Source organism: Nerophis lumbriciformis, linkage group LG09, assembly GCF_033978685.3.
Source record: "Nerophis lumbriciformis linkage group LG09, RoL_Nlum_v2.1, whole genome shotgun sequence".
Taxonomy (NCBI): Eukaryota; Metazoa; Chordata; class Actinopteri; order Syngnathiformes; family Syngnathidae; genus Nerophis; species Nerophis lumbriciformis.
The window spans coordinates 53,900,001-53,922,274 of NC_084556.2; the positions used below are offsets into that span (position 1 = coordinate 53,900,001).

The 22,274-nt window shown below is 34.2% G+C and overlaps 1 protein-coding gene across 1 annotated transcript in view; it reads left to right on the forward strand.

The window, feature by feature from the left end:
* Positions 1-22,274, forward strand: part of fat3b (FAT atypical cadherin 3b) — a 305,444-nt gene that overhangs the window by 195,465 nt on the left and 87,705 nt on the right. Inside the window, exons 34-36 of the mRNA XM_061961744.2 lie at positions 16,335-16,548; positions 16,610-16,824; positions 16,886-17,023. Coding sequence (XP_061817728.1) covers positions 16,335-16,548; positions 16,610-16,824; positions 16,886-17,023 — 567 coding nt within the window. The remainder of the gene's footprint in view (positions 1-16,334; positions 16,549-16,609; positions 16,825-16,885; positions 17,024-22,274) is intronic.

The window sequence follows — 22,274 nt, forward strand, 5'->3', positions numbered from 1 at the left end:
ACGCATGCAAAATTTGCTAAAAAAAAAAATGTGCATGTTAACAATTAGCATGTATTGTGTACTAAGTTATATGACGCCGAAGTGTACGAATGCCAAATTTGCTTTAAAAAAAAAAAAAAAGTTAGCATGCTAACAATTAGCATGTGTCACGTACAAACTTTTATATACACATGCACAATAAAAAAATTTAAAAAAAAAGCTAGCTAGTAACTTAATCATTCTAACAATATAGCATATGTTACGTACCAAGTTATGAGTGTAGGGTGTACAAATGCAAAATTTGCTAAAAAAAAAAAATGTTAGCATGCTAACAATTAGCATGTATTGTGTACTAAGTTATATGACGCCGAAGCGTCCGCATGCAAAATTTGCTTAAAAAAAAAAAAAAGTTAGCATGCTAACAATTAGCATGTGTCACGTACCAAGTTTTATATACGCATGCAAAATTTGCTAAAAAAAAAATGTGCATGTTAACAATTAGCATGTATTGTGTACTAAGTTATATGACGCCGAAGTGTACGAATGCCAAATTTGCTTTAAAAAAAAAAAAAAAAAGTTAGCATGCTAACAATTAGCATGTGTCACGTACAAACTTTTATATACACGTGCACAATAAAAATTTTTTAAAAAAAAGCTAGCTAGTAACTTAATCATTCTAACAATATAGCATATGTTACGTACCAAGTTATGAGTGTAGGGTGTACAAATGCAAAATTTGCTAAAAAAAAAAAAATGTTAGCATGCTAACAATTAGCATGTATTGTGTACTAAGTTATATGACGCCGAAGCGTCCGCATGCAAAATTTGCTTAAAAAAAAAAAAAAGGTAGCATGCTAACAATTAGCATGTGTCACGTACCAAGTTTTATATACGCATGCAAAATTTGCTAAAAAAAAAATGTGCATGTTAACAATTAGCATGTATTGTGTACTAAGTTATATGACGCCGAAGTGTACGAATGCCAAATTTGCTTTAAAAAAAAAAAAAAAAAGTTAGCATGCTAACAATTAGCATGTGTCACGTACAAACTTTTATATACACATGCACAATAAAAAAAATTAAAAAAAAAAGCTAGCTAGTAACTTAATCATTCTAACAATATAGCATATGTTACGTACCAAGTTATGAGTGTAGGGTGTACAAATGCAAAATTTGCTAAAAAAAAAAAAATGTTAGCATGCTAACAATTAGCATGTATTGTGTACTAAGTTATATGACGCCGAAGCGTCCGCATGCAAAATTTGCTTAAAAAAAAAAAAAAGGTAGCATGCTAACAATTAGCATGTGTCACGTACCAAGTTTTATATACGCATGCAAAATTTGCTAAAAAAAAAATGTGCATGTTAACAATTAGCATGTATTGTGTACTAAGTTATATGACGTCGAAGTGTACGAATGCCAAATTTGCTTTAAAAAAAAAAAAAAAAAGTTAGCATGCTAACAATTAGCATGTGTCACGTACAAACTTTTATATACACATGCACAATAAAAAAAAAAAAAAAAAAAGCTAGCTAGTAACTTAATCATTCTAACAATATAGCATATGTTACGTACCAAGTTATGAGTGTAGGGTGTACAAATGCAAAATTTGCTAAAAAAAAAAAATGTTAGCATGCTAACAATTAGCATGTATTGTGTACTAAGTTATATGACGCCGAAGCGTCCGCATGCAAAATTTGCTTAAAAAAAAAAAAAGTTAGCATGCTAACAATTAGCATGTGTCACGTACCAAGTTTTATATACGCATGCAAAATTTGCTAAAAAAAAAATGTGCATGTTAACAATTAGCATGTATTGTGTACTAAGTTATATGACGCCGAAGTGTACGAATGCCAAATTTGCTTTAAAAAAAAAAAAAAAAAGTTAGCATGCTAACAATTAGCATGTGTCACGTACAAACTTTTATATACACATGCACAATAAAAAAAAAAAAAAAAAAAAAAAAAAAAGCTAGCTAGGAACTTAATCATTCTAACAATATAGCATATGTTACGTACCAAGTTATGAGTGTAGGGTGTACAAATGCAAAATTTGCTAAAAAAAAAAAAATGTTAGCATGCTAACAATTAGCATGTATTGTGTACTAAGTTATATGACGCCGAAGCGTCCGCATGCAAAATTTGCTTAAAAAAAAAAAAAGTTAGCATGCTAACAATTAGCATGTGTCACGTACCAAGTTTTATATACGCATGCAAAATTTGCTAAAAAAAAAATGTGCATGTTAACAATTAGCATGTATTGTGTACTAAGTTATATGACGCCGAAGTGTACGAATGCCAAATTTGCTTTAAAAAAAAAAAAAAAAGTTAGCATGCTAACAATTAGCATGTGTCACGTACAAACTTTTATATACACATACACAATAAAAAAAAATTAAAAAAAAATCTAGCTAGTAACTTAATCATTCTAACAATATAGCATATGTTACGTACCAAGTTATGAGTGTAGGGTGTACAAATGCAAAATTTGCTAAAAAAAAAAAATGTTAGCATGCTAACAATTAGCATGTATTGTGTACTAAGTTATATGACGCCGAAGCGTCCGCATGCAAAATTTGCTGAAAAAAAAAAAAAAAGTTAGCATGCTAACAATTAGCATGTGTCACGTACCAAGTTTTATATACGCATGCAAAATTTGCTAAAAAAAAAATGTGCATGTTAACAATTAGCATGTATTGTGTACTAAGTTATATGACGCCGAAGTGTACGAATGCCAAATTTGCTTTAAAAAAAAAAAAGAAAGTTAGCATGCTAACAATTAGCATGTGTCACATACCAAGTTTTATATACGCATGCACAATAAAAAAAAAAAATAAAAAGCTAGCTAGGAACTTAATCATTCTAACAATATAGCATATGTTACGTACCAAGTTATGAGTGTAGGGTGTACAAATGCAAAATTTGCTAAAAAAAAAAAATGTTAGCATGCTAACAATTAGCATGTATTGTGTACTAAGTTATATGACGCCGAAGCGTCCGCATGCAAAATTTGCTTAAAAAAAAAAAAAAAGTTAGCATGCTAACAATTAGCATGTGTCACGTACCAAGTTTTATATACGCATGCAAAATTTGCTAAAAAAAAAATGTGCATGTTAACAATTAGCATGTATTGTGTACTAAGTTATATGACGCCGAAGTGTACGAATGCCAAATTTGCTTTAAAAAAAAAAAAGAAAGTTAGCATGCTAACAATTAGCATGTGTCACATACCAAGTTTTATATACGCATGCACAATAAAAAAAAAAAAAAAAAAGCTAGCTAGGAACTTAATCATTCTAACAATATAGCATATGTTACGTACCAAGTTATGAGTGTAGGGTGTACAAATGCAAAATTTGCTAAAAAAAAAAAATGTTAGCATGCTAACAATTAGCATGTATTGTGTACTAAGTTATATGACGCCGAAGCGTCCGCATGCAAAATTTGCTTAAAAAAAAAAAAAAAGTTAGCATGCTAACAATTAGCATGTGTCACGTACCAAGTTTTATATACGCATGCAAAATTTGCTAAAAAAAAAATGTGCATGTTAACAATTAGCATGTATTGTGTACTAAGTTATATGACGCCGAAGTGTACGAATGCCAAATTTGCTTTAAAAAAAAAAAAGAAAGTTAGCATGCTAACAATTAGCATGTGTCACATACCAAATTTTATATACGCATGCACAATAAAAAAAAAAAAAAAAAAGCTAGCTAGGAACTTAATCATTCTAACAATATAGCATATGTTACGTACCAAGTTATGAGTGTAGGGTGTACAAATGCAAAATTTGCTAAAAAAAAAAAATGTTAGCATGCTAACAATTAGCATGTATTGTGTACTAAGTTATATGACGCCGAAGCGTCCGCATGCAAAATTTGCTTAAAAAAAAAAAAAAGGTAGCATGCTAACAATTAGCATGTGTCACGTACCAAGTTTTATATACGCATGCAAAATTTGCTAAAAAAAAAATGTGCATGTTAACAATTAGCATGTATTGTGTACTAAGTTATATGACGCCGAAGTGTACGAATGCCAAATTTGCTTTAAAAAAAAAAAAAAAAAGTTAGCATGCTAACAATTAGCATGTGTCACGTACAAACTTTTATATACACATGCACAATAAAAAAAAAAAAAAAAAAAAAAAAAAAGCTAGCTAGGAACTTAATCATTCTAACAATATAGCATATGTTACGTACCAAGTTATGAGTGTAGGGTGTACAAATGCAAAATTTGCTAAAAAAAAAAAAATGTTAGCATGCTAACAATTAGCATGTATTGTGTACTAAGTTATATGACGCCGAAGCGTCCGCATGCAAAATTTGCTTAAAAAAAAAAAAAGTTAGCATGCTAACAATTAGCATGTGTCACGTACCAAGTTTTATATACGCATGCAAAATTTGCTAAAAAAAAAATGTGCATGTTAACAATTAGCATGTATTGTGTACTAAGTTATATGACGCCGAAGTGTACGAATGCCAAATTTGCTTTAAAAAAAAAAAAAAAAGTTAGCATGCTAACAATTAGCATGTGTCACGTACAAACTTTTATATACACATACACAATAAAAAAAAATTAAAAAAAAATCTAGCTAGTAACTTAATCATTCTAACAATATAGCATATGTTACGTACCAAGTTATGAGTGTAGGGTGTACAAATGCAAAATTTGCTAAAAAAAAAAAATGTTAGCATGCTAACAATTAGCATGTATTGTGTACTAAGTTATATGACGCCGAAGCGTCCGCATGCAAAATTTGCTGAAAAAAAAAAAAAAAGTTAGCATGCTAACAATTAGCATGTGTCACGTACCAAGTTTTATATACGCATGCAAAATTTGCTAAAAAAAAAATGTGCATGTTAACAATTAGCATGTATTGTGTACTAAGTTATATGACGCCGAAGTGTACGAATGCCAAATTTGCTTTAAAAAAAAAAAAGAAAGTTAGCATGCTAACAATTAGCATGTGTCACATACCAAGTTTTATATACGCATGCACAATAAAAAAAAAAAATAAAAAGCTAGCTAGGAACTTAATCATTCTAACAATATAGCATATGTTACGTACCAAGTTATGAGTGTAGGGTGTACAAATGCAAAATTTGCTAAAAAAAAAAAATGTTAGCATGCTAACAATTAGCATGTATTGTGTACTAAGTTATATGACGCCGAAGCGTCCGCATGCAAAATTTGCTTAAAAAAAAAAAAAAAGTTAGCATGCTAACAATTAGCATGTGTCACGTACCAAGTTTTATATACGCATGCAAAATTTGCTAAAAAAAAAATGTGCATGTTAACAATTAGCATGTATTGTGTACTAAGTTATATGACGCCGAAGTGTACGAATGCCAAATTTGCTTTAAAAAAAAAAAAGAAAGTTAGCATGCTAACAATTAGCATGTGTCACATACCAAGTTTTATATACGCATGCACAATAAAAAAAAAAAAAAAAAAGCTAGCTAGGAACTTAATCATTCTAACAATATAGCATATGTTACGTACCAAGTTATGAGTGTAGGGTGTACAAATGCAAAATTTGCTAAAAAAAAAAAATGTTAGCATGCTAACAATTAGCATGTATTGTGTACTAAGTTATATGACGCCGAAGCGTCCGCATGCAAAATTTGCTTAAAAAAAAAAAAAAAGTTAGCATGCTAACAATTAGCATGTGTCACGTACCAAGTTTTATATACGCATGCAAAATTTGCTAAAAAAAAAATGTGCATGTTAACAATTAGCATGTATTGTGTACTAAGTTATATGACGCCGAAGTGTACGAATGCCAAATTTGCTTTAAAAAAAAAAAAGAAAGTTAGCATGCTAACAATTAGCATGTGTCACATACCAAATTTTATATACGCATGCACAATAAAAAAAAAAAAAAAAAAGCTAGCTAGGAACTTAATCATTCTAACAATATAGCATATGTTACGTACCAAGTTATGAGTGTAGGGTGTACAAATGCAAAATTTGCTAAAAAAAAAAAATGTTAGCATGCTAACAATTAGCATGTATTGTGTACTAAGTTATATGACGCCGAAGCGTCCGCATGCAAAATTTGCTTAAAAAAAAAAAAAAAGTTAGCATGCTAACAATTAGCATGTGTCACGTACCAAGTTTTATATACGCATGCAAAATTTGCTAAAAAAAAAATGTGCATGTTAACAATTAGCATGTATTGTGTACTAAGTTATATGACGCCGAAGTGTACGAATGCCAAATTTGCTTTAAAAAAAAAAAAGAAAGTTAGCATGCTAACAATTAGCATGTGTCACATACCAAATTTTATATACGCATGCACAATAAAAAAAAAATAAAAAAAGCTAGCTAGGAACTTAATCATTCTAACAATATAGCATATGTTACGTACCAAGTTATGAGTGTAGGGTGTACAAATGCAAAATTTGCTAAAAAAAAAAGTTAGCATGCTAACAATTAGCATGTATTGTGTACTAAGTTATATGACGCCGAAGCGTCCGCATGCAAAATTTGCTTAAAAAAAAAAAAAAAGTTAGCATGCTAACAATTAGCATGTGTCACGTACCAAGTTTTATATACGCATGCAAAATTTGCTAAAAAAAAAATGTGCATGTTAACAATTAGCATGTATTGTGTACTAAGTTATATGACGCCTAAGTGTACGAATGCCAAATTTGCTTTAAAAAAAAAAAAAAAAAGTTAGCATGCTAACAATTAGCATGTGTCACATACCAAGTTTTATATACGCATACACAATAAAAAAAAAAAAAAAAAAGCTAGCTAGGAACTTAATCATTCTAACAATATAGCATATGTTACGTACCAAGTTATGAGTGTAGGGTGTACAAATGCAAAATTTGCTAAAAAAAAAAAATGTTAGCATGCTAGCAATTAGCATGTATTGTGTACTAAGTTATATGACGCCGAAGCGTCCGCATGCAAAATTTGCTTAAAAAAAAAAAAAGTTAGCATGCTAACAATTAGCATGTATCACGTACCAACTTATATGACATTTTGGTGTATGCATGTAAAATTTGCTAAAAAATAAATAAACTAGCATGCTAACAATTAGCATGTGTGACGTACCAAGTTTTATGACTTGTAGTCTTACGCATGCTAGCTTGTAACGTTAGCATTCTAACAATAAAGCGTGTGTGACGTACCAAGTGACATGAGTCTGAGGCGTACGCATGCAAAATTTGCTAAAAATAAAACTAGCACGCCAACAATTAGCATGTGTCACGTACCAATTTATATGACTCTTTGGCGTATGCATGTAAAATTTGCTAAAAAATAAAAAATAAAACTAGCACGCTAACAATTAGCATGTGTCACGTACCCACTTATATAGCTACGAACAATGGAAGACCAGGCTTTCTGCTCCGCCGCTCCCAGTTTGTGGAACACTCTCCCTGACCACCTGAGGGCACCACAGACCGTGGATGCTTTTAAAAAAAGGCTTAAAAACCCTTCTTTTTAAAAAAGCCTTTTTTATAGATATATGCATACTAGTTTTAGCTATTTGGCTGTTCTAGTTTTTATTTTATTTTTTTATTTTTATTATCTTTTTATTTTTTATTGTATTTTTTTAATACACTGTAGCACTTTGAGGTTGTTTACTCAATGTAAAGTGTTTTTTTGTTTTGTTTGTTTTTTACAAATAAAATCTATTATTATTATTATTATTATTATTATTATTATTATTATTATTATATGAATCGTAGGCATATGTATGCAACATTTTCTTTTACAAAATAAAGCCAGCTTGTAACATTAACATGCTACCAATATAGCATGTGTCATATAGCCATACTTGCCAACCCTCCCGAATTTTCCGGGAGACTCCCGAAATCCAGCGCCTCTCCCGAAAACCTCCCGGGACAAATATTCTCCCGAAAATCTCCCGATTTTCAGCCGGAGCTGGAAGCCACGCCCCCTCCAGCTCCATGCAGACCTGAGTGAGGACAGCCTTTTTTTCATGACGGGAGGACAACAGGGTGACAAGAACTAAATCATCCAGACTAGAGATACATTGTATTATTATGTTTATTTTACCTAAAAATAAATACATTTATTAATTACAAAAAAAAAAAAAATTAATACATTTTTACTATATTTTGCTAAAAACATCAAAATTAATTGTATTTTTATTTGTATTTTTTCGTGACTCCTTATTACATCCAGCCATAGAATTATAAATTAAAATAAACATATTTGAAATAATTGATTTCAAATTATCATAATAATTCATTTAAATTGACATTATTTAATTATTAAAATAATTGCTTGTTTATCAACAACTTTAGCATTTTATTCATTACATTTTGAAACTCTCAGAAGCCAAGTTATGTTATATTACTAAATACTTATTTATGCAAGTTTGTAGTATCAATTATCAAAACACAGTTTTGTTTGCATCTTTTCAGGATGTAGATATATATATATATATATATATATATATATATATATATATATATATATATATATGTATGTATGTATGTGTGGGGAAAAAAATCACAAGACTATTTCATCTCTACAGGCCTGTTTCATGAGGGGGGGTACCCTCAATCATCAGGATTGAGGGTACCCTCAATCATCATCTCCTGATGATTGAGGGTACCCCCCCTCATGAAACAGGCCTGTAGAGATGAAATAGTCTTGTGATTTTTTTTCCCACACATACATATATTGCGCTCTAATACGGTATCGGCACTATTTTTTGGATAACCTTATTAAGACATATATATATATATATATATATATATATATATATATATATATATATATATATATATATATATATATATATATATATATATATATATATATATAATATGTATGAAATACTTGACTTGGTGAATTCTAGCTGTCAATATACTCCTCCCCTCTTAGCCCCGCCCCCAACCACGCCCCGCCCCACCCCCGACCACGCCCTCACCCCCCACCTCCCGAAATCGGAGGTCTCAAGGTTGGCAAGTATGCATATAGCAAGTTATTTCATTTTCACCACAAACTTGTTCAAGACTAGACAAACATTGTAGAGGAACAGAAGAGGAAGGCTAATGGCAGGATGAGTAAAAAAAAACAACAAGTCGGACATGAGAAGGATCAGCATGGTTTCCACCTCCAGCTGTGAGGAGATGTGTAGATTGTAATTAAGATCAATGCTTATCACAGCCGTCACCTTGAGCAGCTCTCTGCTGCCCTCCAGAGGCTGCAGAGGGAAATACACAACTAAGGTTTTCCAGGCCAAGGAGCCTAGACTTAAAAATGTAGACAATTATTTTGAAAGGACTTAAATGTTCTGTTCAGCGTATCGGACACCTGGAAGAATTTATTTTACATGGGAAAAAAAAAAATTAATTAGGGACTGGTACGTTCACATTTGAACTGATACGGTACTGATTCCCGGTACCTGGGAATGGATATTGTTACTCAACGCTAGCAATTTTCAGTGATTTTGTGTGTGTTGATCAATGTTAGTTGTTGGACAAGTAAAGTTGTATTTTTTTACTCTAACATTTGAAACTGAGCTGATTATGATAACTGCTTTCCTTGCTACATTTCGGAATCTCAATTGCAATGCAGTTGCACTTCCAAGACATCAGGTGGCAGTAGTGTATAGACCAGGGGTCAGCAACACAACATGTTGAAAGAGCCATATTGGACCGAAAATAGACAAAACGAATAAAACGCCTTATATAAGTGTTATAATGAAGACAACACATGATGTACGTGTCTATATTAGCCTACTATCAAAATGACTTTAAAAGTCTTATATAAGTGTTATAATGAAGACAACACATGATGTACGTGTCTATATTAGCCTACTATCAAAATGACTTTAAAAGTCTTATATAAGTGTTATAATGAAGACAACACATGATGTAAGTGTCTATATTAGCCTACTATCAAAATGACTTTAGACGTCTTATATACGTGTTATAATGAAGGCAACACATGATGGGTCTATATTAGCTATTTTAGCCTACTATCAAAATGACTTTAAAAGTCTTATATAAGTGTTATAATGAAGACAACACATGATGTAAGTGTCTATATTAGTTATTTTAGCCTACTATCAAAATGACTTTAAAAGTCTTATATAAGTGTTATAATGAAGACAACACATAATGTAAGTGTCTATATTAGCTATTTTAGCCTACTATCAAAATGGCTTTAAAAGTCTTATATAAGTGTTATAATGAAGACAACACATGATGTCAGTGTATATTAGCCTACTATCAAAATGACTTCAAAAGTCTTATATAAGTGTTAAAAAGAAGGCAACACATGATGTAAGTGTCTATATTAGCTATATTAGCCTACTATCAAAATGACTTTAAAAGTCTTATATAAGTGTCAAAAAGAAGGCAACACATGATGTAAGTGTCTATATTAGCTATATTAGCCTACCATAAAATGACTTTAAAAGTCTTATATAAGTGTTATAATGAAGACAACACATGATGTAAGTGTCTATATTAGCTGTATTAGCCTACTATCAACATGACTTTAAAAGTCTTATATAAGTGTTATAATGAAGACAACACATGATGTACGTGTATATATTAGTTATATTAGCCTACTATCAAAATGACTTTAGACGTCTTATATAAGTGTTATAATGAAGACAACACATGATGTAAGTGTCTATATTAGCCTACTATCAAAATGACTTTAAAAGTCTTATATAAGTGTTATAATGAAGGCAACACATGATGTAAGTGTCTATATTAGCTATTTTAGCCTACTATCAAAATGACTTTAAAAGTCTTATATAAGTGTTATAATGAAGGCAACACATGATGTACCGGTAAGTGTCTATATTAGCTATTTGAGCCTACTATCAAAATGACTTTAAAAGTCTTATATAAGTGTTATAATGAAGACAACACATGATGTACGTGTATATATTAGTTATATTAGCCTACTATCAAAATGACTTTAAAAGTCTTATATAAGTGTTATAATGAAGACAACACATGATGTAAGTGTCTATATTAGCTATTTTAGCCTACTATCAAAATGACTTTAAAAGTCTTATATAAGTGTTATAATGAAGGCAACACATGATGTAAGTGTCTATATTAGCTATTTGAGCCTACTATCAAAATGACTTTAAAAGTCTTATATAAGTGTTATAATGAAGGCAACACATGATGTAAGTGTCTATATTAGCCTACTATCAAAATGACATTAAAAGTCTTATATAAGTGTTATAATGAAGACAACACATGATGTAAGTGTCTATATTAGCTATTTTAGCCTACTATCAAAATGACTTTAAAAGTCTTATATAAGTGTTATAATGAAGGCAACACATGATGTAAGTGTCTATATTAGCTATTTTAGCCTACTATCAAAATGACTTTAAAAGTCTTATATAAGTGTTATAATGAAGACAACACATGATGTCAGTGTATATTAGCCTACTATCAAAATGACTTCAAAAGTCTTATATAAGTGTTAAAAAGAAGGCAACACATGATGTAAGTGTCTATATTAGCTATATTAGCCTACTATCAAAATGACTTTAAAAGTCTTATATAAGTGTCAAAAAGAAGGCAACACATGATGTAAGTGTCTATATTAGCTATATTAGCCTACCATAAAATGACTTTAAAAGTCTTATATAAGTGTTATAATGAAGACAACACATGATGTAAGTGTCTATATTAGCTGTATTAGCCTACTATCAACATGACTTTAAAAGTCTTATATAAGTGTTATAATGAAGACAACACATGATGTACGTGTATATATTAGTTATATTAGCCTACTATCAAAATGACTTTAGACGTCTTATATAAGTGTTATAATGAAGACAACACATGATGTAAGTGTCTATATTAGCCTACTATCAAAATGACTTTAAAAGTCTTATATAAGTGTTATAATGAAGGCAACACATGATGTAAGTGTCTATATTAGCTATTTTAGCCTACTATCAAAATGACTTTAAAAGTCTTATATAAGTGTTATAATGAAGGCAACACATGATGTACCGGTAAGTGTCTATATTAGCTATTTGAGCCTACTATCAAAATGACTTTAAAAGTCTTATATAAGTGTTATAATGAAGACAACACATGATGTACGTGTATATATTAGTTATATTAGCCTACTATCAAAATGACTTTAAAAGTCTTATATAAGTGTTATAATGAAGACAACACATGATGTAAGTGTCTATATTAGCTATTTTAGCCTACTATCAAAATGACTTTAAAAGTCTTATATAAGTGTTATAATGAAGGCAACACATGATGTAAGTGTCTATATTAGCTATTTGAGCCTACTATCAAAATGACTTTAAAAGTCTTATATAAGTGTTATAATGAAGGCAACACATGATGTAAGTGTCTATATTAGCCTACTATCAAAATGACATTAAAAGTCTTATATAAGTGTTATAATGAAGACAACACGTGATGTAAGTGTCTATATTAGCTATTTTAGCCTACTATCAAAATGACTTTAAAAGTCTTATATAAGTGTTATAATGAAGGCAACACATGATGTAAGTGTCTATATTAGCTATTTTAGCCTACTATCAAAATTACTTTAAAAGTCTTATATAAGTGTTATAATGAAGACAACACGTGATGTAAGTGTCTATATTAGTTCATACTTGCCAACCTTGAGACCTCCGATTTCGGGAGGTGTGGGGGGGGGGGGGGGGGGGGGGGGCGAGGTGGGGGGGCGTGGTTGGGGGCGTGGCTAAGAGGGGAGGAGTATATTTACAGCTAGAATTCACCAAGTCAAGTATTTCCTATATATATATATATATATATATGAAATACTTGACTTATATATAAATAAATAAAAATATATATATATATATATATATATATATATATATATATATATATATATATATATATATATATATATATATAAGAAATACTTGACTTTCAGTGAATTGTAGCTATAAATATATATTTATTTTATTGTATATATATATATATATATATATATATATATATATATATATATATATATATATATATAGGCATAACGATGCAATATGTACATACAGCTAGCCTAAATAGCATGTTAGCATGGATTAGCTTGCAGTGACCAAATATGGCTGATTAGCACTCCACACAAGTCAGTAACATCAACAAAGCTCACCTTTGTACATTCACGCACAGTATAAAACGTTTGGTGGACGAAATGAGACAAAGAAGGAGGGGCGTACAACACGTCTGTCCATGGCAGCGTCGGAGAAAGTTGTACATGTAAACAAACTGTTGCATCGCAGTCCACACAACTACGGTGAGTTCAAGGACCGGCGAAATTAGTAGGACAAAATGGCCCTTGCCAAATACGCTCATCAGTGAAGCATAAACACATTAAACAGCGGGCTTACTAATAATTTAGGAAGGGTTGTGTAAACTAGTAAAATCATGGCATGATAACTTCAAAATAAAGACAACGTCAGCTTGTTTTCTTTGTTTAAATATCGACCATTCTGAAAATATACAAATGTTGTTTTTTTTACACTTACTTATTGCAGTTAATAGTATTCTATCTTCATTTGTCGTTATTATTTCTGAAAAAATGATGTGATAATGTTCATCAGTCAAATAGGCGGAGTCTGGCAGGATTTTAAAATGCTCCCATTGGTGTACATTTTTAATCTATCAGACGATGAAATGATTAATAATATCAAAATCAAATTACAGGTTGTTAATAATGGGATTCAGTGTTTTTTTTTAACCATAGGGCCCGTTGTTGGGCCGCGAGCACCCTCTTGAGGGCCGCCAAAAAATATAGTTTTTGAGCTGGTACTCAGTTGTAATACACTTTATCACCACTTGTGGCAGTAATGACAATGTCACACAAACAGAAGAAGTCAGAGAAGTTTCTTAAGTGCAAAAAATATGACTAAAGAATTTTAGCTGCATTTGTATTTGAACTTTAATTTTATTGACAGTTAAGTCAAGAAACATTTATTGTCCATTTTATTTATTTTAGCACTAGATAGTTGTGTGTACATTTATTTTTCATCAGTTATTAGTCCCCTCTTATGCACTTATTTTGGTTATCAGTCTGACCTAAGCCTAAAGTTTATGTGTTAAATGAATAACAATTTGTGATTAAAACATGATTTCATATCATTTGACAAGGTTGATAACCTGTTAAACTGTAAGTAAGTTAGATTAAATTATTGAACACAGTTAAGAGTAAAATCACTAATTCAGTGTTATTTCAGTGGGCCCAACTGTAGTGGAAAAGTCAGCCTTGAGGGTTCAACTCGTCTTAAAAAAAGTTAAGTTAAAGTACCAATGATTGTCACACACACACAAGGTGCAGTGTTTCCCACAGGACAGGCATCTATTTGTGGTGGTGTGGTCGGGGGGCGGGGGGTGACGGCGGCAGCGGCGATGACCAAGAAGAACGTGGAGTTGGAATATAAGTACAACACTTTATGTACATATTTAGCTCATTAAAATTACCGACAGGAAGGCGAGAAACACTTTATTTCAACAGACTCTGGCGCCGTACCTGTCGTCAAAACTCCAAAGACCGACTGCACAGTTGCGCTACCAAAACAAGAGTCTCAGAAAGCTGGCGTGCACAAGCTAGCAAGCTACGGAGTTTGCCGACAATGTATTTCTTGTAAAGTGTATACAAAGGAGTACAGAAGCTGGACAAATAAGATGCCAAAAACCCACCACTTTCATGTGGTATTGGACAGAAAGGAGGACTTTTTTTCTCCTCCATTCGAAAATGCGGACGTTATCATCACCACTGTCTGATTCCAATCAATGCAAGTCATCACAATCAGGTAATACACCAACTTATATTCTTGTCTTCATGAAAGAAAGGAATCTATATGTGTTAAACATGCTTGTACTATCTTTAAACACCTTAACTTGTTAACAATATTAACTATATGTGTTAAACATGCTTGTATTATCTTTAAACACCTTTAACTTGTTAACAATATTAACTATATGTGTTAAACATGCTTGTATTATCTTTAAACACCTTTAACTTGTTAACAATATTAACTATATGTGTTAAACATGCTTGTATTATCTTTAAACACCTTTAACTTGTTAACAATATTAACTATATGTGTTAAACATGCTTGTATTATCTTTAAACACCTTTAACTTGTTAACAATAGTAACTATATGTATTAAACATACTTGTATTATCATTAAACACCTTTAATTTATTAACAATATTAACTATATGTGTTAAACCTGCTTGTATTATCATTAAACACCTTTAACTTGTTAACAAAAACATATATTTCATAAATAAGTAAATATAAATGATATATATGAATGAGGTAGATCCCCACGACTTGATCAATTGAAAAGTAGCTCGCCTGCAGAAAAAGTGTGAGCACCCCTGAGTTACACCCATCTGAACAGGTCAGCCACCTGTTTAAAGCCCGATCCCAGTTGAAATCTTGAAATGAAGGGCCTTTAATGGCCAAAACATTAACCTGGACAACATTTTAACAGCTGGTTGGCTCAGATTTTATTCTTTTCATTGCATTCACATGCTGCAGTGGACAGTGGACAATTTAGCTTCAGTATTAATGCAGTATCTGAAGCACCGTCTCCACGTGTGTTTATTGACAACAGGGTTATAACCTGGACACGTTAGCTCGTCGGTATGGTAACAAGTGACGTGACAACAGCGGCGGTGTTAATGAAGCAGCGTCAGGCTGCTCACTGTGAGTGAAACGCTGGGTGAAATCGCGGATTAACGTTAAATATATGACGAGCCGCGAGCGATGCAGCTATAACTTATCTACCTACAACCTATATTACACTCGTATTTTGATCCGGTCGGTCCGTTCTTTTACTCCGCCGTCTTCTTCTTCTTCTTCTTTTTCTTCGTCTTCTGGCCCACCAGGTGAATTAAGTGCTATTGGCGGAGTTACAATGCATAGTAGGCTACCGCCACCTACTGCACCGGAGTTGTAACTACAAGGTACATTCACAGACAGAGTCCCATTGCTTTTATGAGCGGTCGAGCGAGTCAAAAGCCGAAAAATCCATTTGTGGCGGACGTAATTCTTTCGTGGCGGGCCGCCACAAATAAATGAATGTGTGGGAAACACTGAGGTGTGGTGAAATTTGTCCTCTGCATTTGACCCATCCCCTTGTTCACCCCCTGGGAGGTGAGTGGAGCAGTGGTTTTGGTGATTTAACCCCCAATTCCAACCCTTGATGCTGAGTGCCAAGCAGGGAGGTAATGGCTCCCATTTTTATAGTCTTTGGTATGACTCGGCCGGGGTTTGAACTCAGGGCGGACACTCTAACCTCTAGGCCACTGAGTAGGTCGCAAGGAAAAGTATTTCTAGTTACTGATCTGTCCGATGATCTTTGCTTGCGTGTCCACCAGGTGGACTTAACCGTCTTGGTCTTGGACGTCAACGACAACGCCCCGGTATTCCAGAGGCGGGACTATGCCGTGACCGTCCCCGAGGACGTGGCGGTTGGGACCGAGGTGCTCCGAGTGCTGGCGACGAGCGCCGACATCGGTCCCAACGCCGACATCGCCTACAGGATCCGCTCGGGCAACGAGTTGGCCAAGTTCTCCATCGACAGGATCCTCGGTGAGTTCGCGACGCGTCTCGACGGCGTACAGGTTCCCGACGTGACTTGCCGGTCTTCCAGGGTCCGTTTTCGTGACCGACGACTTGGACTTCGAGGTGTGCAAGGACTACTACCTGACGGTGGAGGCCTGGGACGGCGGCAGCCCTCCGCTCAGCGCCGCCACCATGGTGAGCATCCAGCTGATGGACGTCAACGACAACGCCCCGGCTTTCAGTCAGGACGTCTACAACGTGCTGGTGGGCGAGGACGCGCCGGTCGGACAGTCCATAACCAAGGTAGCGTTGGAAGCAGTTTGACCCGCCGGCGTGTGTTAGTGAGCTGAATGGTTCGCATTAGGTGCTGGCAGAGGACCTGGACAGCCAAGTCAATGGACGCATCACCTACTCCATCCTCAAAGGCGACCGCGCTAACCACTTCTGGATCGACCCGGTGACGGGGCTCCTCAAAGTCAATAAGCGTCTGGACCGAGAGCTGGTAAGTACGCCAAAGGTCTCGGCGGGAATCGATAATCATTTTCCGGTTCGCGACTCGACTCAAGGTTAACGTGCGCTCCAGGATTACATTATGCAGACGGAACAAAGCCTGAGCTCCTTTTTGTCGGGGGCAATTATGGATGCTCTCCGAGGGCCGCTTGTAACAGTGAATGAATATCAACTCATTTGAGGATTTTATTTTTGACCAACTTGCTTTGAAATGGTGCGTCAAGGTGACAGGCAGATATTTGAAAGGAAATATCATTCACAATTTCTATGTAAGACAAGAACACCTGTCTTTTCTTAAGGGTGTAACGGTACACAAACATTTTGGATCGGTACGTACCTCGGTTTAGAGGTCACGATTCGGTTCATTTTCGGTACAGTAAGAAAACAACAAAATATAAATGTTTTGGTTATTTACCGTATTTTCCGCACTATAAGGCGCACCTTCAATGAATGGCCTATTTTAAAAGTTTGTTCACATATAAGGCGCATCGCATTATAAGGCGCATAGAATAGACGCGACAGTAGAGGCTGGGGTATACTTGCCAACCCTCCCGGATTTTCCGGGAGACTCCCGAAATTCAGCGCCTCTCCCGAAAACCTCCCGGGACAAATTTTCTCCCGAAATTCAGGCGGACTCAGGTCCATAATAACAAATATTTTATTTGAGTATTAACACACAATATAAACAGCGTACCTGCCCAATCACGTTATAACTGTAGAATGATGGAGGGCGAGTTCTTGGTTTCTTATGTGGGTTTATTGTTAGGCAGTTTCATTAACGTCCTCCCAGCGCGGCAACAACACACAACAACAGCAGTCACGTTTTTGTATACCGTAAAAGCAGTTCGTCTGCCGTAAACAGCAATGTTGTGACACTCTTAAACAGGACAATACTGCCATCTAGTGCATTTGATGAAAGCACTTTTGTGCGTGCCACACAGCAATGCATCATCAGAGAGGGTGTTCAGCATGGTTCGAAAAATAGTGACAGAGAATAGAACAAGGATAGACAATTCAACCCTTAACTCAACAATGAGTAGATGAGTGTTATGTGTGTGTATATATGTAAATAAATGAACACTGAAATTCAAGTATTTCTCTTATTTATATATATATATATATATATATATATATATATATATATAAAATAAATACTTGTACTACTTATTTTATTATATATATATATATATATATATATATATATATATATATAATCAAATAAATATATATATATATATATATATAATAAAATACATATATATATATACGTATATATATATATATATATATATATATATATATAGCTAGAATTCACTGAACGTCAAATATTTCTTACATATTTATATATATATATATATATATATATATATATATATATATATATATATATATATATATATGTCTTAATAAGGTTATCCAAAAAATAGTGCTCGATACCGTAGTAGAGCGCAATATATGTATGTGTGGGAAAAAAATCACAAGACTACTTCATCTCTACAGGCCTGTTTCATGAGGGGTTCCCTCAATCATCAGGAGATTTTAATGGGAGCATTTACATACCATGGTTTGTATAGGGCACAGAGAAGGGTGTGTACAGGCTGGCGTAGGGGCGTGGTGATTGGCTCATGTGTTACCTAGGAGGTGTTTCCGTCTGTGGCGGCATGCTGATACAATTTCGCTGCGCTGCAACTAACATTGGCCACAAATTCCTCAGTCTGATTGACAAACACTTCCCCAAAGGCAACACCGTAAGAAAAGTATTCAACAAGAACAACATTAAATTGAGCTACAGCTGCATGAACAATATACGACAAATTATCTCAAACCACAACAAAACAATTGCAAATGAGCCGTCGGCCCCCGGACAGAGCGACCCCAAAACCAACAAAGGCTGCAACTGCCGCAAGAAACCTGATTGCCCCCTCAACGGTGGGTGCTTACAAACATCAGTTGTTTACCAATCTAAGGTAACACGCAAGGACATTAACACATCCGACACATATGTAGGATTAACCGAGGGAGAGTTTAAAACCAGATGGAACAATCACAAGGCTTCTTTCAGGAACCAAAACCTGCGGAATACCACAGAACTCAGCAAACACATTTGGGACCTCAAAGACAATAATGTTGAATATTCAATAACATGGCAAATTCTTGCATCCAGCACACCTTACAATAGTGGTAATAAAAGATGCAACCTATGCTTGAAAGAGAAACTGTTTATTATTTACCGTCCAGACCTGTCATCCCTCAACAAGCGCAGCGAAATTGTAACAGCATGCTGCCATAGACGGAAACACCTCCTAGGTAACACATGAGCCAATCACCACGCCCCTACGCCAGCCTGTACCCACCCACTCTGTGCCCTATATAAACCATGGTATGCGAATGCTCCCATTAAAATCTCCTGATGATTGAGGGTACCCCCCCTCATGAAACAGGCCTGTAGAGATGAAATAGTCTTGTGATTTTTTTTCCCACACATACATATATATATATATATATATATATATATATATATATATATATATATATATATATATATATATATATATATATATATATATATATAAAATAAATACTTGTACTACTTATTTTATTATATATATACCGGTATATATATATATATATATATATATATATATATATATATATATATATATATATATATATATATATATAAATATATATAATCAAATAAATATATATATATATATATATATATATATATATAATAAAATACATATATATATATGTATATATAGCTAGAATTCACTGAACGTCAAGTATTTCTTATATATATATATATATATATATATATATATATATATATATATATATATATATATATATATATATATGTCTTAATAAGGTTATCCAAAAAATAGTGCTCGATACCGTAGTAGAGCGCAATATATGTATGTGTGGGAAAAAAATCACAAGACTACTTCATCTCTACAGGCCTGTTTCATGAGGGGTTCCCTCAATCATCAGGAGATTTTAATGGGAGCATTCACATACCATGGTTTATATAGGGCACAGAGTGGGTGGGTACAGGCTGGCGTAGGGGCGTGGTGATTGGCTCATGTGTTACCTAGGAGGTGTTTCCGTCTGTGGCGGCATGCTGATACAATTTCGCTGCGCTGCAACTAATATTGGCCACAAATTCCTCAGTCTGATTGACAAACACTTCCCCAAAGGCAACACCCTAAGAAAAGTATTCAACAAGAACAACATTAAATTGAGCTACAGCTGTATGAACAATATACGACAAATTATCTCAAACCACAACAAAACAATTGCAAATGAGCCGTCGGCCCCCGGACAGAGCGACCCCAAAACCAACAAAGGCTGCAACTGCCGCAAGAAACCTGATTGCCCCCTCAACGGTGGGTGCTTACAAACATCAGTTGTTTACCAATCTAAGGTAACACGCAAGGACATTAACACATCCGACACATATGTAGGATTAACCGAGGGAGAGTTTAAAACCAGATGGAACAATCACAAGGCTTCTTTCAGGAACCAAAACCTGCGGAATACCACAGAACTCAGCAAACACATTTGGGACCTCAAAGACAATAATGTTGAATATTCAATAACATGGCAAATTCTTGCATCCAGCACACCTTACAATAGTGGTAATAAAAGATGCAACCTATGCTTGAAAGAGAAACTGTTTATTATTTACCGTCCAGACCTGTCATCCCTCAACAAGCGCAGCGAAATTGTATCAGCATGCCGCCACAGACGGAAACACCTCCTAGGTAACACATGAGCCAATCACCACGCCCCTAGGCCAGCCTGTACCCACCCACTCTGTGCCCTATATAAACCATGGTATGTGAATGCTCCCATTAAAATCTCCTGATGATTGAGGGAACCCCTCATGAAACAGGCCTGTAGAGATGAAGTAGTCTTGTGATTTTTTCCCCACACATACATATATATATATATATATATATATGTATATATATATATATATATGTGTATATATATATATATATATATATATATATATATATATATATATATATATATATATATATATATATATATGAAATACTTGACTTGGTGAATTCTAGCTGTAAATATACTCCTCCCCTTTTAGCCACGCCCCCAACCACGCCCCCGTCCCACCCCGACCACCCCCACCCCCCTTCCCCCCACCTCCCGAAATCGGAGGTCTCAAGGTTGGCAAGTATGGGCTGGGGTTACGTTATGCATCCCGTAGTTGCGAGACCTGTTGTGGCTCAATATTGGTCCATATATAAGGCGCACCGGATTATAAGGCGCACTGTCAGCTTTTGAGAAAATTGGAGGTTTTTAGGTGCGCCTTATAGTGCGGAAAATATGGTATTTACCAAATTTGCAAAATCTTCCACCAAAAATATTTTTCTTAGTGGAATATTTGATAATTGGAACATTGGATAAGTCAATAATAACATTAATTTATAATTCATAATAACATTGATTTTGATTCAATATTATGTTTTGAGCAATGACAGTTTGAAAGAAAAAAAAACAGCTTTGTTTTATTTGTCAACATTGCAACTTTTTCTAAATTACATTTCACCTTTAAGCTTTTTTTATTTCACTTTTGTTATGTTTTTGTTTATTTTAATAGTATTTTTAGAATGTGCCGTGGGCCTTTAAAACATTAGCTGTGGGCCGCAAATGGCCTCCGGGACACACTTTTGACACCCCTGCTATAGATAATAAAAAAATTAAATCTAATAAATCTATGGATAAAAAGCAGAGCCTGGTTTATCATAACTCTCTCTCTCTCTCTGTCTCTGCCCCTCCCTCACAAATGCTGCTGTTTGTTTTGTTTTTAACCCCTTCTCAACCCTGAACGTACATTGAAAATACACGCAACCCTAACTCAAAATGCCGGACATTTGAGGCATTTAAGAAACTCCGCAAAAGAGGACATGTCCGGTGAAAAGAAGACGTATGGTCAGTCTATTGTAGCCCGTTAGCTGCTAGCATGCCGTGTGTTGTGCCTCGGTGTGCATTGTTTACACAACGTACTTAATATGTCCGTGTGGAAACTCGTTCGGTACACCTCCGAACCGAACCGGAACCCCCGTACCGAAACGATTCAATACAAATACACGTACCGTTACACCCCTAGACGGGACACATTAAATAATGCTGGGGACCACAAATAATACAGTGGAGCACATAAATAATATGGTGGACAACATAAAATGATGTGGCAGGTCACATAAATAATGTAG